The sequence below is a fragment of the Carcharodon carcharias genome, chromosome 1 (assembly GCF_017639515.1).
Source record: "Carcharodon carcharias isolate sCarCar2 chromosome 1, sCarCar2.pri, whole genome shotgun sequence".
Taxonomy (NCBI): Eukaryota; Metazoa; Chordata; class Chondrichthyes; order Lamniformes; family Lamnidae; genus Carcharodon; species Carcharodon carcharias.
This window is the reverse complement of record NC_054467.1, coordinates 68979624-68997907: the sequence shown is the minus strand read 5'-3', so window position 1 is coordinate 68997907 and position 18284 is coordinate 68979624. Positions and strand designations below refer to the sequence as shown.

The 18284-nt window shown below is 41.4% G+C and overlaps 1 protein-coding gene across 7 annotated transcripts in view; it reads left to right on the top strand.

The window, feature by feature from the left end:
• The window catches only part of sh3d19 (SH3 domain containing 19), a 202115-nt gene that overhangs the window by 49953 nt on the left and 133878 nt on the right, over positions 1 to 18284 (top strand). For all 7 annotated transcript variants that reach the window (XM_041190073.1, XM_041190096.1, XM_041190081.1 and 4 more), the window contains exon 2: positions 5096 to 5141. In XM_041190073.1, coding sequence (XP_041046007.1) covers positions 5096 to 5141 — 46 coding nt within the window. The remainder of the gene's footprint in view (positions 1 to 5095; positions 5142 to 18284) is intronic.

Sequence of the window (18284 nt, the reverse complement as noted above, 5' to 3'; positions counted from 1 at the left end):
ATTTTCTGTATTTGACATTTTAACATTGTCTACGCTATCTTTATTTGGAAATTTGCATGGGGAGTGTTTGATTTTATCTGGAAACCATTGCTTTCTTAATTAGAAAGTTGTATGCAAGAGGGATTCTTAAATGAATATCTGAGAATCCCCAGAGTTAGCTTTGACGCAATAGAAATTTAAAAAAGGAAACTTGAGTGTCCTTTCAAAACTGTCTTTCTGGCCAGCTAGGTGTTGGAACACAATGGTTGAGAAGAGTCTGGGTTTGTAATCTAATTATCTCTCCATAAATTTGATGGCAACGTTCAAACTAAAAATCAAAAGACATAGGGTAGAATCTTGTTGGGGCGTCTGGTGTCTTTGCCTGCTGGCTGGAAAGCCGGCGAGAGAACCCCCACTGCCTCCTGTCGAGAAGGCCGCTGAACCACAAGCTAACCAGGCAGTGGTGAGGCCAGCAGTGGGCCTTCCCCTGCAGACCCGGGGGCCAGAAGTCTCACCTACTGAGAGCTGCAGTCAATCAGAGGCTGGAAGCTGTTGTGTTCAGCAGCATCATAGGAGAGGTGGTGGCTGGTGCAGGGAAAACACCTACTGGAATCCTAAGATCACAGTGACCAAAGCCACAGGTAAGTAATGTGGGGAAGGAACTTTCACAGGGTGGTGGTTGTGGGGAGAAGGGTGTAGGGGGGATTGGCAGCAAGGACAGGGGAATGGGTCTTTGCAGTTCCCCCCTTCCCGATGTCGAGTCCCTCAATCAGGCTCGAGTGTCTTTGATCAAAGGAACAACCCCCCCCCCCCCCAACACACACACACACACAGGTGACAAGCTGGCCACATAGTTTAACTTGTCAGGCATGTCAACAGGCCCACTTGCCACCGGGTTAATACCACCAAGGGTGAGATGAGGCCCATAAGGACCTCAATAGGCAGGAAGGTCAACCATGGGCCTTCCCACCCAACACTTAATTCTAGTGACAGCGGGAAGACAGAATTCCAGTATGCCACCATCCTGCTGAATTACATGCACTTCCTGCCTCCAGCCTAGCTACCGGAGAATGCAGAAGATCCTGTCCCAAATTTTTAAGGGTAAGTAAACCATTATAACAGTTATTCTTTGTGTCTGATATACTATTTGTCAATAAATCTACTAGTTACTTTAGTCTCTAAAACTACCAATTCAAAAGGTAGCAGCATTCCAAACTCTGTTTTCTCTTGCTGACCTCAGCAAGAGAAGAATAAAGACAAGGTACAGTTTCTTGTCAAAAAGGACAACGTTAAATTTCAAAGTTGCTATTTACTGGATTATTGGAAGAGAAAGCAATTTTTAAAAAAATCACAGAACTGTCCAATTTCACAATGGTTGTTAGCTTCTGTTCTAATCCCCATGTGGGAACCCTCATCCCCATCCTCCTCGCAAATGAAGAAATTGCCAACAAGATTCCATTTTTGGTAGCTTTTACTTTAACATAAATCAGAGCCAATCCAAATTAAACATGAAATAACAGGCAAATGATACTTCAAACAAAAAGGTGAATTTCACTTTAAATAGACAATACAATAAAGATATGCCTCACATAACCAGAAGCTCTTGCATCACTCCCCACAGTCATCTGACACTACTTGCAATTCTAAAGTTCTCTAACTCAGCCTCTGGTATGTAAGATCTCTCACTTTCCTACTCAATCGATTTGGCCCTCGAGTCACATTCATTGGCAGCCGTTTTCTAACTGAGGGCCCCAGAGACAGTCGTCATCAGATTGGCACACTCCTATAGAACCTCCTTAGCTAGGTTCATGACGGGCTTGATGGCACAGATTCTCCAGAGACTCCTTTATTCCAAATCTTTAATTAACCTCGTTAAAAATCCTGATCAGCTCAGGGAAAACTCAGCTGCAGCAAAATTGTCCAATTCGTAATCCCTGCTATAACTCTGTCTTTGTCTTTCCATCCTGTTTAACTGTATAACACTTGCTGTTCCTTGTAGAAGTACCTTGTGTGTTCTCCCTTCTGCTACAGCTCTCCTTTGTCTGCAGCTCTCCTCTTTTTGTTTCTGGCCACATGGCTTTTGGTCTTAACTTCCTTCCTATTGGTACTGCTTCTGATCAAGGGTTGCTAGGTCACATGGACCAGTATTTCTTCTTATCGAAGAAAATTACAGTTGATTCCTTTACAATTACTGCAAACTCTCAAAAGTCCTTTTCATACAGTCTTAAAAACAGAGACTGCACAGACATTTTAAAGTAATTACAAATTTTGCTTACTGTACTGCTTCCGGGTCAAATGTTGTCACAGCTCCAAATGACCTCATCAGATTAACATTTGACAAGCAAGCCCTTTTGACCTACTTAAAGCTCTAGTGATTCTGGATCAAAAAAGTTATTGTAGGCTCAGGGACTACAATATTTGAGCTTTGGACTTAGGTAAGTTTGATCTCTGCCCCAATCTTTGCAGCCCAGGAACACAAGCCGATTATAGTGCCCCTAAAAGTATTAACAATATCACACCAATAACATGCCATGTAACATGGTTACACTTTTTGTTATTGTGCTCACTCAAAAATAAGAACTAAAGATAAATAGTTATTTTGGTTGAGATTTCTCATGAGATGGATTCTAAAATTGATGAATTAATTGCTGCTTTTCATTGTAGACTTTCTTTTTCATATGAGGTACTGTCAAATTGGAGGAATGTGATTGGTTTGAATCCACATGTGCTTACAATCTTGCTGATTGCCTACAATATGGTACATTTGGTACAATATAATACATCTGAACATTAGACTCATTACAGTCAACAGACTGTGGAGTCTTTCAATGGACTGGATTTGAATTCATCCCTGAGAGAAGCAGTTAATGTTTAGCCAACATTATCACCAGTCCCCTGCTGCTGTTGTGATGATCAAATCCATAATGGCAGTTGAGAGAGAGGCTAGTCTAGATGAAACTACTGGAATCGGCCATGTTGATGGGAGGCACAGTGTGGCAATGTCCTGCAAAATACCTGAAGAGTAAACTAGTAGCAGGACAGAAATATTGAAGATCTTCAGAAACCACTCTGCAAACTTTACTTTTCAACTAGGTTGAAGGGAGACAAGTGCCCCTCTGATAGATTGGCTGGTTAAGAAAACGGGTAGACCAAGAGGGCCGAAGTCTATACTGAGTTCATGAATTTCTGCCAGGGTGACAAAGGTACTACAGTTGACCTGACATGATAGCCTGCAAGTTAGGCAGGGGATCATTGTCCGATATTAACATTTCTCTTCACTATTCAGCAATCCTTAATAGGTGTGCAAGTGTGGTTTTGGATAGAGATGAGGCTTGGTGATGATCAAATAGAATGCCAACTCTCACTGTTTAGGCTTACCCTATTGTCTAGCAAGGGATCCATGACTTCAGGAAGGAAGAGAGAAAATTGGCAGCAAGAATCTAAAGCAAAAGGGAAAAAGATGAAGTAATTTTGTTCACTGGTGCAGTTTAAATGTGTTTGAAAGTGTATTTCAATCCCCTTGTTTTGCATTGATTTATGGCAGTTATGCTTCATTTATGATGTTGGATCAAAGGTGGGAAATGCATGGAAGTAAGCGAATATACAACAGAAGCCAAATGATGCGAGAATCTTGTAAACTGTATTGAGTGCTAGCCTAGTCATTGGCTTTTATCACATCACTGGTAAATTTACAGTTGAAATTACTAAGATTTTTCAGTTTGTTCACAATTTTATTTATGTCAGTTCATAAAAATTGCCATTATGCAAGTTATTTCTTCTTTAATAAGAATTAACTTATTCATATTCTAAGTTGAAACTGAATTATTCTGGACATAAGGAATTTTATAAACCATACATAATGGCATTATTCCAGTAAATTTTTCCATAATCCCTGGAGATCATAAGTGGAAACAGTTGTAGTTCACCATGATGCCACTATAATATTCTACAATCGATGTACCAATGTAGTCAACTATATTTTTTAAATGTTTTACGCACTGTGCAGTTCCTGTAACTAACTATGCTGGAAATTTTATGTATATATTTACAGTAGGTTGCTGCATGCACTTTATAATAGAAGAATTATATGTAAACATTTCACCATCATAGTTTGTTGGTGAATCAGTTGAATCACGTGATACAATTTTCTTAGTAACAAACCTCAAAGTCAGACTTTGACAAACAAAAGAACTGAAAAATTATACATTTTGCAGTAACCCGATGTATATTTATCAATTGAAATGTTTTTGTCTTTTATAACCTTCATCAAAGGTTTTAGTTAAAGGCCTCAGCTTCTCCCAAAGCTCGTAACAGCGACTCTTTAAGCTGAAGGTAGTCTGAGTATGTTCAATGGTGTACGATTTCCCATGGTGCATCAGTAACTTTTAAGCTAGTAAATGATGGAATGCTTTTGTATGACAAAACTGAAGTGATTGTGTTTCAAAATTATTTGAAGAAAAGCTGGAGGACAAATTTCCAAAGGTTTTATTGATTGTTATTTAAAACATTGTGTGTGCACATGTATGAGTGAGGCAGACAGAAATAGTTTTTTTAAAATAGAATATACGGAGCACAAACCTGTTGTAGCTTTGGTTGATGTTTGGACTCTGGACATTCTCTAAACTGGAGAGAGTAAAATACAGTGTATTTCCACATCTTAATTTTAGTAATGGTTTAAAAAAAACAAAAGATGAATTTTGAATGCAAACAGAAATCTTATAATTATCACCTACATTATGCTGATGATGGAAAATGTAAACAATCTAATGAGACTCACCATTATCAGGAGATAGCAAGTGAGTGAACTGCGCATTAAGGGAGAAATTAGACCCTATTTCACCCATTTTCCACCCAGAAACTAATGGGCAAAAAATCAAATTTAAAAGTTGCAGAGGTTTCTTGGAAAGTTGTTAAACCAACTGCTTGAATCTGACAATAATGGGTTTTTATGGTGCACCTTCTAGTAAAATCGACTAATTAACAAGATATTTATTTGGTATTTAACCACTTGTGTGCATGCTGAATCCCACAGTTCATCATATGGAATAATCTGTTTGAATTGAAAAATGTAAATTACATGAATCCAAAATGATCCTTTTTTTGTGTGTTGTTACAGGTCGCTCCGATAGAAATAAACCAGACCAGTCATCCCGCAACTCTAGGTAAGGGAAAGAATGAGCTAAATGTATGGAAAATGTTATTATTTTTTTCCACTAATCCCTTGAAGTGTGTTAGACAGAGAAAGCAATATGGTAACTGATAGCATTGTATGATACCGTGTCTTCACAAAGGAACTAGTTTAAACAAAAACATTTACTGAATTAGATTCTGTTTTGAATTATTATTTGTTACAGTACAGTAGAGGTCAATTTAGAACAAATGTTTCCTGACTTGTTTATAGTATCTACTGTATATTTATTTTGCAAAGTAAAACATGATGTGCAGTGAAGATTATTTCAGTTAGAATTATCCCAAAGCTTATATAATGAGCCAAGTGGAATCAAACTATGATTGCTACAGATTCAGTTGTGAATCAGACCTTGTTTCAGGCCAGTTAATTTGATTTTAAACAGGACAGCCTGGAATTTTCTAAACTGTAAGCCAGATACCATACTTTAAATGAAATTTATTTTCCACTGGTCTATTATGATGCAGAGACATTAGTTAATAAGGACTTCAGTAAATTTTCATCAGCAGCATACAGCTTGAGCATTAATCTCACCCATTGTCCTATCAAGCATTTGAACTTTGCAAAAAGGTAAAACAACCCAAACTGATCTTAGGCTCAGGTGACTAAATTTCTTGACTTACCTCCCTTCAAAATGATAAGATGGAGCAGAGCAGGGTGTTACTCTGTGACGGAACTGGAAGAGAGATTATTAAAAGTGTAGATTCTTCTACTCATTATGGTCCTGATCAATTGTACCTCAAGTTAGATCATCTCACATTGTCCTTGTTATAACTGAATTGCCAGTTAGAAGCCATTTGTTGTGGTCATTTAATGAAACATGCTGTTGTAGTATGCTGTTTAGACTGTATTTGTAGGAAGTATACACAGGGTAACTGCATTTCACCTAACTTTAGCCTCTTTGTGTGGGGGTGGGCTGGTGAGGATGCCTCTGCTCAATTTTATTGTGCATATATTAAATGTTAATTTAGCACTTATGATTTTACTGGATGCCAATTCTGTCCTCATTTGTTTCCATGGAAACTTGATTTGCTTGTACGATAGTGTCAATATTTATCCCTCAAATAACATCACAAAAACAGATTATCTGGTCATTATCACATTGCTGTTTGTGGGAGTTTGTTGTACACAATTTAGCTGCAGCATTTTCTACATTACAGTAGTGATTACACTTCAAAAGTACTTCACTAGCTGCAAAGCGCTTTGAGGTGTTCAGTGTTTGTGAAAGGCGATTTGTAAATGTAAGTTTCTCTTTCTTTCCATGCATGCTAGGAGCCTTTATTCCAGGGAAAAATTGAAAAAGTGTCGACATGCAAACGCTAATTGTCTGAGTTCTAAGTTGATGATGTTTGAACTCATGATTATTTTTTACTGGGGTTAGAAGATGTCTGTATCAATCAATCAAATTTGTTGGAGGGAGGGGATGGAGGTATGAAGTCGGACTGAAATTATTTCCTTCGGTGTTGCAAAAACAGAAGTTATTGGAAAGGCTTGGTAGGTTCAGCAGCATCGGTGGAGAGGGCAGATAAGATATTTCAGGCATTCCTCATTCCCCAGAACTTGAAGTTATTACAGATGAACGGCTTTTGAAAAAAAATAACAAAAGGGGAATGGAGAAGAAATGCAACAGATCTACACATATCAGAAAATAAAAGGTGTGACCTGTAAAGAGCTAGGTGAAGAATTGGAAATGATTAAATAGTAGGCTTAATATCAACAAGATTCAATAGGAGGTGCAATGAAAGAAATCATAGAACTAAAAGATCTATATGAATACAGAATAGGTGAATAACTAAAGCAATGGGCAGTAGGCATATATAAAGGGAAACATAAACTAGAACAAACTTCAGTGGCAGAAGAACCTGGTACATACCAGGTTACCATGTCCGAGTCTTATTTCTTAAGATTTTTAAGAACAGTAAAATTTGAACTGCACAGCAAACTGATCAGCATCTGAAATAAGATTTAAAAAAACAGGTTAATCTGTTGGTATATTCCTCCACTCTCACCACCAACAAGAATTACGAAGAGCTCATAGATTTCTTTGTCAATAAGATTGAGATCATCCCATCAGCTGCCTCTACCACTTCCCTTTCTTCATCTAGCCCAATGGGCCAAACTTCTTCTAATATTCCCCCTGCCCTAACCCTGAACTCTCATTGTTTTCTAGTTTCTTATCTATCCCCCTCATGCCTTCTTTGAGCTCATCTTGTCAATGAGACCCATCTCCTACTCCCTCAATCTATTACCACTAAACAGCTGACCACCCAACTTCCCTTCCTGGTGCCTGTACTAGCTAATATTGTTAATGGTGTTCTCTCCTCCAGTTCTTTTCCTCTCTTTCAAATCTGTAGGCATCCCCTATCTCCTCAAAAAAACAATCCTTGACCTCTTTGTTCAAGCATAGTGGTATTGTCACTGGCTAGTATTCCAGATACCCAGGGTAATGCTCTGGGGGGGACCCGGGTTCAAATCCCACCATGGCAGATGATGAAATTTGAATTCAATGAAAATTTAGAATTAAATGTCTGATAATGAAACCATTGCCGATTATTGTAAAAACCCATCTGGTTCACTAATGTCCTTTTAGGGAAGGAAATCTGCTTTCCTTACCTGGTTTGGTCTACATGTGACTTCAGACCCACAGCAATGTGGTTAACTCTTAAGTGCCCTTTGAACAAGGACAATTAGGGATGGGCAATAAATGCTGGCCTAGCCAGTGACACCTACATCCCATGAATGAATATTTTTTTAAAAAAACGACCTCCCTTTCATCTCCAAAGTCCTTGAACATGTTGTTACCTCCCAAATTCATGTCATCTTTCCCAGAACTTCATACTTGAATGCCTCTAATCAGGTTTATGCAACAGTACAACAGGGCCAAAATGGTTCATGTCAAAGTCATAAGTGATATACTATGTGCTCGCGATGAAGGTAAATAATCTCTTCTCATCCTTCTAGACCTGTCTGCTGCCTTTGATAGGGTTGATCACACCAACCTCCTCAAATGCCTCACCACCATCATCCAGTTAGGTGGGACTGCACTTGCCTTGTTTCATTCTATCTAATATTATCTAGTTTTAGCCATTGAATCACCTGCATTGGCTTATCTGCTCACTTCCATACTGTTACTCTGGTGTCCTCCAAACGCCTATCCTTGTCAATCTTACAGTTCTCCATCTACATGCTGCTCCTAGGTGACATCATCCAAAATCACAGCATCAGTTTCCACATAAACACTGAAAACATCTTAGACCTACTCTCTCAACCTTTGCACTCTCTATCGTCAGGCTACTTGTCTGACAAATAGTGTTGGATGAACAGCAATTTCCTCCAATGAAACATTGGGAAGACCAAAGCCATCGTTTTCAGTCCTCTCTCCAAACTCCTATCCCTAGCCACTGACTCCATCCCTCTGCCTGACAACTCAGAGGCTGAGCCAGACAGTTCACAACTTTGGTATTATGTTTGATCCTCATGATGAGCTTCTGACCACAAATCTGCACTATCGCCAATCTTTACCTCTGTAACATTGCCCGACTCTTTCCCTGCCTCAGCTTACCTGGCGCTGATACCTCATCATGCCTTTATTATCACTAAATTTTACTATTCCAGTCCAATCATGGCTGACCTCCAACTTCATATCCTCCATAAACTTGAGCTCATCCAACTCTGCTGCTTGAGTCCTAACTCTCAACCTTTCATGCTTGTACTTAGTGATCTGCCTTGCCTCAATTTTAAAACACTCACTCTTCGAACTGAATTTTACACTGGGAATCAGGTGCCTGCCTCCAAGAGTTGCCAGTCAATCAAATGTCCAGCAGTTCCCATTTCCCAGCAGCACAACCGGGAGTGGTGGTCACTGCTGGGACTGCAGCAAGTCCCAGAGGGAAGTGATCTGCGATGAAGCCCAGATGAAGGCAAGTCCAGGATCTCGCCAGACTGGCAGGCCCCAGGATGGGAGCTGAAGTGGGCAGACTTGGCGGGGGGGGAAGCGTAAAGGTGTGAGAATACCTTGGGGTGGCCTCCCATGGACAAAAGGGAGTCGAAAAGGACCCCCCCCCCCCCCCCCCCACCCCCAAACCGCTATCCTGTTCCAGTTCCCACCAGAAAAGGATAGCTGGGGGCAGGGATGGGCATAAAATCCCAACCTTGATTTCAAATCCTTCCATTGTCACAGCACTTAGCTCTGTAATTTCTTTCAGTTCCCACATCCCATTGAGATATCTGTACTCCTCTAATTCTGGCTTCCCAGATTTTAATTAATCCACCATTATTCTCTTTTAAAATGCACCTTTAAAACCCACCTGTTTGACCAAGATTTTGGTCATCCGCCCTGCTGTCTCCTTATATGGCTTGGTGTCAAATTTTGCTTTGTAACACTCCTGCACAGCAATCTGGAGCATTTTATTACATGGGAGGTGCAGTATAAATACAAATTGTTGTTATCTTAGCAGTGCTTAGTTCTAAAGTCTGAAAGTCTGTTTCAATAGTGGTGACTTGTGTTGTCTCTCCTGAAGCTAATTAAAATTAAAAATAGTTTGAAATTAATTGACTGTAAAGTACTTGGAGATATCCTGAGTTTCTTAGGTCGCTACATTCCTTCATTCTTTAAAAAGTTAAATCAATATGCCCTCAATTAGGGTAATCCCTCATCTGACACTTGGCTGCCATGAGAATGGAACAGTTTGAATAGTTGGCTAGTTTTGTCCTCTGAATGTAAGGTTTGCACCCTTTACTGTTATTGTGGTTGTAACTTTCAGGAGGTTCAGTTCTTGTTATCATGACGTATTTCAGATTAGAACTGCAATAAATGAAAATTACCCATATAAAATTACATTGAAGTCCTTAAAATGACTCCCATTTTAGTATTTTAAAAGTCTAATTGTTCTAGGGAACTATTTTTGGCTTTAAAAGCAGCATTAATTCTTTCAAAAGATAATGCTGTGTGGGCTGAGCTGACGAGTGACATTTGTTGCCTATCTCTGAATTAAAGTTGGCTCTAAAATGCCAGAAAATTCACAAAATCATGCCAAAAATATGTTTGTAAGCGGTGAGGTGGGAATTTAAGGAGAAAAATCCCAAGTTTCACTATAAAATGAATGTCGAGCCTTTCGCACGCACATTTACATATAATTTCTAAATCCACCGTCATTGCAAACTGCACTTTTGTGTTCTCAAGTCTTTTTTGTGCTCCTTAAATAGCAGTGACAGAATGTTTACTATATCTGAAACTTATGATGAGTCTGGGTCCTGCTGCAATTTCAATCTTTTTTTCAGATGTCTTAAGGCCAATATTCAGTACTGCTTTGGATCTTCCAGCTTCCTTGGCCACTTCGTCAGTTTTTTTTAGATTGATATTATGCAAGCAAAGGGGAAAAATATAATCTGTTTTGGAATAAGCTTTTATATAAAGACTTGAGTCCCCACCATCTTGGTGCTGAGTCTAGAAGATGCTTTATATTTTGTTGTCGCTACTGAAGGGCCAGTATTCAAATTAACTTGCAATACTGCCTGCCAATGGAAATACTTTCTGCACATGGTTTACTAGGCTCCTACATGGAGATACCTCCCTATTGGCTATGGTCACAAACAAAACCTGAATTAATGTAAGTCCTTTGCTGAGCACTGAACGTTCAGCATCGGAAAGGGGAAGGTCAGGGGGTATAGTGAATACACGGCTGGGGCTGGGATTGGAAGATGGGGTGGGGACGGAGGGACAGGCAGGGGTGGAGGGTTCTAGATGGGTGTTGGTGTTGATGAGTTGTTGGAGCTTGCGTTCCTTAGCACTTGAGAGAAAAAGTTTCTTGTTGAGGCGTCGGATGAGACGAAGAATAAAATGAAACTGGGGGCACGCGCAGCTTTGAAAAAGGGTACGGCGGTGCTGCTGGAGGGAGAGGTCGAGTGTGTTCATATGGCGGCGCATGGCACACTGAGTTTTTATTTTTATCTGTGTTTAATTGACTGCTGGTGCTCTTCAAGAAATGCCTACCTTGAAGAAGTTCTGTTCGTCTCTGCGACAAGATTTCCCCATCTCTCTTTTGCCTTGTTCACCCTCATTGCTTTCCATTTCTCTCCTGGTGTTTGACAAGGTGTTTACTAAAACCCGTTTTCACAGCCCTATCTCCTTTCTCAGTGACTGTCTCCGTCTCCGACTTGCCCCACGTGGATTTCAACTGAAATTCTACCCCTCATGTTTCGAACCCACCCAGGATTACAGGTATCTCCGGGACATAAAACGTTTCTCAGACTGCTGTTCCCGTCACATCCTGAGATCCACACTCAGTGCCATGTGCCGCCATATGAACACACTCGACCTCTCCCGCCAGCAGCACCGCCGTACCCTTTTTCAAAGCTGTGCGTGCCCCTAGTTTCATTTTATTCTTCGTCTCATCCGATGCCTCAACAAGAAACTTTTTCTCTTTCTCTCAAGTGCTAAGGAATGCAAGTTCCAACAATTCATCGACACCAACACCCATCTAGGACCCTCCACCCCTGCCTGTCCCTCCGTCCCCACTCCATCGTCCAATCCTAGCCCCAGCCGTGTATTCACTATACCCCCTGATCTTCCCCTCTCCGATGCTGAACATTGTGCTCAGCAAAGGACTTAGTTTCATACCCTTACACCCTCACCTCAATGAATTTCGGGCTTGGCACGATGCTGAACTCTTCTTCCGCTGTCTTCGTCTCCGGGCTCACTTCTTTGGGCAGGAGTCCTCTCCCCGTTCAACGGATCCTTTTACCCACTTCCAATATTCTCCCTCCACCTGGATCCCTCCCTCTGGATTCTTACCTTCTCTCGATCTTTTCATTGAAAACTGTCGGCGCGACATTAGTCATCTCAATTTCTCTGCTCCTCTCACCCATTCTAATCTCTCTCTCTCTGAACTTACTGCACTCCGTTCTCTCAGGTCCAACCCTGACATTGTCATCAAACCCGCTGACAAGGGTGGTGCTGTTGTTGTCTGGCGCACTGATCTCTACCTCGCGGAGGCTGAGCGTCAACTCGCAGACACTTCCTCCTACCTCTCCCTGGACCATGACCCCACCACCGAACATCAAGCCATTGTTTCCAGAACTGTCACTGACCTCATCTCCTCTGGGGATCTTCCTCCCACAGCTTCCAACCTGATAGTGGCCCAACCTCGGATGGTCCTCTTCTACCTCCTCCCCAAAATCCACAAACAACTGTCCCGGTAGACCGATCGTGCCAGCTTGCTCCTGCCCCAAAGAACTCATTTCTCGTTATCTTGACTCCCTTCTCTCTCCCCTTGTCCAGTCCCTCCCCACCTACATCCGTGATTCCTCTGACACCTTACGTCACATCAACAATTTCCAGTTCCCTGGCCCCAACCGCTTCCTCTTCACCATGGACGTCCAATCCCTCTACACCTCCATCCCCCACCAGGATGGTCTGAGGGCCCTTAGCTTCTTCCTCGTACAGAGGCCCGAACAATCCCCATCCACCACTACTCTCCTCCGTCTGGCTGAACTTGTTCTCACGCTGAACAATTTCTCCTTCAACTCCTCTCACTTCCTCCAAATAAAAGGTGTGGCTATGGGTACCCGCATGGGCCCCAGCTATGCCTGTCTCTTTATGGGGTATGTGGAACATTCCTTGTTCCAGTCCTACTCCGGCCTCCTTCCACAACTCTTTCTCTGGTACATCGATGATTACTTCGGTGCTGCTTCATGCTCTCGTCGGGACTTGGAAAAATTTATTAATTTTGCTTCCAATCTCCACCCCTCCATCATTTTCACGTGGTCCATCTCTGACACTTCCCTTCCCTTCCTTGACCTCTCTGTCTCAATCTCTGGTGATAGACTGTCCACCAATATCCATTACAAGCCTACCGACTCCCACAGCTACCTCGACTACAGCTGCTCACACCCCGCTTCCTGTAAGGACTCCATCCCATTCTCTCAGTTCCTTCACCTCCGTCGCATCTGTTCTGATGATGCTACCTTCAAAAACAGTTCCTCTGACATGTCCTCCTTCTTCCTTAACCGAGGTTTTCCACCCACGGTGGTTGACAAGGCCCTCAACCGTGTCCAGCCCATCTCCCGCGCATCCGCCCTCACGCCTTCTCCTCCCTCCCAGAAACATGATAGGATCCCCCTTGTCCTCACTTATCACCCCACCAGCCTCCTCATTCAAAGGATCATTCTCCGCCATTTCCGCCAACTCCAGCATGATGCCACCTCCAAACACATCTTCCCTTCACCCCCCTGTTGGCATTCTGTAGGGATCGTTCCCTCCGGGACACCCTGGTCCACTCCTCCATCACCCCCTACTCCTCAACCCCCTCCTATGGCACCTCCCCATGCCCACGCAAAAGATGTAACACCTGCCCCTTCACTTCCTCTCTCCTCACTGTCCAAGGGCCCAAACACTTCTTTCAAGTGAAGCAGCATTTCACTTGCATTTCCCCCAACTTAGTCTATTGTATTCGTTGCTCCCAATGCGGTCTCCTCTACATTGGAGAGGCCAAACGTAAACTGGGCGACCGCTTTGCAGAACACCTGTGGTCTGTCCGCAAGAATGACCCAAACCTCCCTGTCGCTTGCCATTTTAACACTCCACCCTGCTCTCTTGCCCACATGTCTGTCCTTGGCTTGCTGCATTGTTCCAGTGAAGCCCAACGCAAACTGGAGGAACAACACCTCATCTTCCGACTAGGCACTTTACAGCCTTCCGGACTGAATATTGAATTCAACAACTTTAGTTCTTGAACTCCCTCCTCCATCCCCACCCCCTTTCTGTTTCTTCCCCCTTCCTTTTGTTTTTTCCAATAAATTATATAGATTTTTCCTTTCCCACCTATTTCCATTATTTTCAATATTTTAAAATCTTTTATGCTCCCCCCACCCCTACTAGAGCTATACCTTGAGTGCCCTACCATCCATTCTTAATTAGCACATTTGTTTAGATAATATCACCAACTTCAACACCTATGTGTTCTTTTGTTCTTTTGTCTGTGACATCTTTTGGTGATCTGCTTCTATCACTGCTTGCTTGTCCCGACAACCAACACCACCCCCCTCCAAAACCTTAAACCAGCTTGTATTCACCCCTTCCTTGGATTCACCTAGTTCTGTTGAAGGGTCATGAGGACTCGAAGCGTCAACTTTTTTCTTCTCCGCCGATGCTGCCAGACCTGCTGAGTTTTTCCAGGTAATTCTGTTTTTGTTCTGAATTAATGTAACAGAGGTTCTGTCTACCCATGCATCACTTTTTTAAAAAAGAAACTGTGCTGGATTTCTCAAGCTCAGCAACAGAAGTCAAAACCTATGACGTGAAGTTAACTTGCACCATGTTCAGTAATGACAACAGTAAAAATAAAGTTACAGCAGCCAAAAGAATTATGGGTTGACAGTCCAACTGTGTCTTTTTAATCTCAAACTCTTCCATTGTCATCAATGCTGCACCAGCTTTTAGGAGTCCTTGTGAATGCTTAGGCCTCTGTACTGAACCATGTCAGATCAAAGGTTGAACCTGGACCTTAATGACCTGTATGACGCAATGTCTCATTGCTTGACATGTTTATATATTGAACTATTTGAGAGCTCTGTCCTATATACTTCCATTTCCTTTAGCCTTTTAAATGCACAATAGTAATCTTTGAGGGAAGTTTAAGAGTTAATGGTTCTTGGATAGTGAGCAACAGATAAGTCATAAATTTATAGTCCAGTAAGGTTTTCTATGTGTAACAGATGTTTGAAGCATGCAAACAATGATTCATAAAGCACAAAGCCAAAAAAACTGATGTACCACTTAAAATGAGATTTTTTTGCAGATTGCCTGAATCACTTAATTGCTATAAGTTTATAACAAAACTCAATCTTGGCAATTTTATGTATCACATGCATGGATAGATGGAAAGATTAGAAATTTGAGTAGTAGTTCACATTTGTCCTGTTCCCAACACATGGGTGGAAGGAAAAAAAAAACAAATTTGCAATCTCTGGTAAAGCCTGACATACGATACTCTTTCCCAGAAACCTATGGAGATTATCAGTGTCCTTCCATTTGCCCTCTTTCCTCCCCACAAATCCAGCAGCTGAAGAAACCTTCTAGAGAATGAGATCCCATGGTAGAGGAAACACAAAGGAAAATAACCACATTTATTTGAATTATTTAACCCTCATTTTATGGGCTCTTTGTTCCTTCATTTGAGATGGGGAAGTGGGATGTTTTTTGTCACTGATTTCTCTGCAGCTGTTGTCAATGTTGAACCAGATATCAGTTGAAAGGAGGTGGATGTTGATGACACATAACCATTGAAAATGGTCCAGAGTCATTTGTAGTGGGCAGTTATGCTTGAATACTCATTTAGGGTGTGTTCAAACTCAAGCCACATTCTACAGTTCAGTCTACAGTTAAAAAATCACAAATAAAATAAGTAAAAGTAAAACGACATGGCAACTGCTCTTAAGTCATGAGCAACTTGCAAATGCAAACACTGCAACAGTTGTAGAACTGGTACTCTCAGGGCTACATTTATAGCATTTGTTGAATTATTTTATTTACCAGTATTCTCCTGAAGATGCAGAGTCTTGTCTAATTTGATCCCATTAGTCCAGCAGCTCTTTAGTACTGCAGCCAAGGCTGTTCGATAATGAACTATAACACAGGCGAGCCCAATCTTGACTTTACCAGTCAGTATTTTTTTTAAAAATTAAGAATCCTGGCTGATGTTCCCCATGCCCTCCCCTGCCGCCATCCCAGGAACTCTAGGGCTAATTACAGCGCACACATTGCTATCCCAACTTTGATCAGCTGATGGTGCTCAAACTGACATTTGAACTGAGCATCTTCTGGCAGATTGTTAGTTTTTGAGGCGCAGACTATCACCCACATCATTTGGACAAGTTCAATCGAGAGCTAATGGTATATTTGTAGAATTGTAGTGCAACAGCGTCTGCTTTTGGGGGAAAAAAAACTATGTTTTATGTCAGGGTGACCGGCCCTTTTAGAACCAGGTTTCTCTGGAAGATGATTTCTTGCAAATAAAAACAACTTGCTTCCAGTAACTGATCATGTGATCAAGCTGCCTGGGAGATGAGCAATAGTAAAGCAAAAGGTTAAACAAACAGTTAATTACAGGAGGGAGTAGATTCCTATGTGCAGTTCTGTTTTCGAGCAGTTTAGTTTAGAACAAGTTAGTTGGAAGGAATTTCTCATTTAAACAGTGCTCATTTGAAATTCTGTGTGCTGAAAAAAAAGCCTTGATAACCAAAGAGCTTTATTAACAGTGAGTTGAACTTCTGGAATAGCCAAGCTGAGAAAAGAGAGAGTTCCTAGGTGTCTAAGCTTGAGATGCTAGTCGTCCCTGTGTTGAAGTGGGAGTCTACAACCAAGGCATGGTTGAAGGAGGTTTACAGGGACAACTTTACCGGAAGCAAGTGGAAGGGCCAAGAAACCCTTATACAAATCTCTGAAACATTACTCAGAACAAGTAGTTAATCTTCCAATTTCTGTTAAATATCTGACTTGTGGTTTTGGGTGAAAGTCAAAAAGGTGTAGAAGAAAATTTGAGTTAAGCAATTTGATTTCGAGTATAAATGTTTATTGTACTTTTAGTATCTGTAAGGTGACTGATTAGTTAAGACAGTGTGTTCATGTTTTGACTTTTGTGTAGTAAAATTCTTTCGTTTCCAACAGTGAACCTTATGGCTTCATTCTTTTAGTGAATGCCTGGGTTTTCAGATTTAAAAAAAAAAACTGGCCTCTGAGATCATAACAATAGGAATTTCAAGGCAGAATGAGGTTGTTTGATAACCATGCCTATTTTGGACCTATCTGTAGTAATCCCATTTCCAAACTTGGCTTATACCATTCCCTCTAACATAAACCAGGCTGAGAACAATGTCCTAATGAATTGAATAACAAGGGAAATAGAGGGCACTTTAAACGAAAGCAGCGGGTTGGGAAAGTTCAGGAAACAGTAAATTCAGAAAAAGTAAGAGAAATATTGAGGCTGTAGAACAAAGCGATTTGGGGGAAAAAATCAATAGATTGGGTCAGGAAGGGACAAAGGAAATTGGGCATTGGTTAGTAATTACATCAGGGAAGAATAGAAAAATATCATAGCTAAAGACACTATATTTCAATATGTGAAATATTAACAACCAGATAGGATAATTAAAGCACAAATACGATTTAATGAATTTGATCTGATAGCCATTACAAAAACATAGTTGCAGAGTGATCAAGGTTGGGAATTAAATGATGCAGGATACATGACCTTTCAAAGAGATGGGCAAAATGGAAAAGGAGGGATTGTCCTGAGTTACTCAGCAGTGCACACTGGTCATTGTGCAGTTTATTTTACTTTGTGGTCTGTTGATGTCTGAGCCAGTGCCTGCTCTTGTGTTAAAAACAAAAAACTGCGGATACTGGAAATCCAAAACAAAAACACTCCCCCCACCCCCACCCCCCGGTACGCACACACACACACCCCTTAAACAAGCTTATATTTCACCCCTTTCCTATTTCTACTTAGTTCTGTCGAAGGGTCATGAGGACTCGAAACGTCAACTCTTTTCTTCTCCGCCGATGCGGCCAGACCTGCTCTTGTGTGCCTATTGTAAACCATGCTTTTAATGGTGTGCGATGCGTCTGGTTTGGAAACACATTGAACCCGTGGTTACATCGTTAGTTTGCAGTAGTGCAAGTACTGCAGAAGGAAGTTTTGGTCCTGAATGGTTTGACTGGTTTAGCCAGAAGGCTGCAGGTTTCATTCTGATTTGCACCAAGTCAACTTATCTTAGTTAGTATGGTGCTCGAAATAATCATCTAGTGACTTGGAAGTTTGGAAAGGTGTCTCAGACCAACCAAGCCTGACATAAAAATGATTCTGTGGGTATCACTATCTTTCAACATCCCAGACTCCTCCATCACCATCCCTGTGTATTTCATGTTTCTAGCAGGACAGACTCACCAATATTGACTTTGGATTCCATGAAGTCTCATGGCATCAGGTAGCAACTGACAAGGAAGCCTTCTGCTGATTATAATCTCCCTCAGCCGATGAATCAATACTTCTCCATGTTGAACGGTACCTGAGGGTAGCAAGAGTTCAAAGTATACTCTAGGTGGGATTTTCAGTGTCCA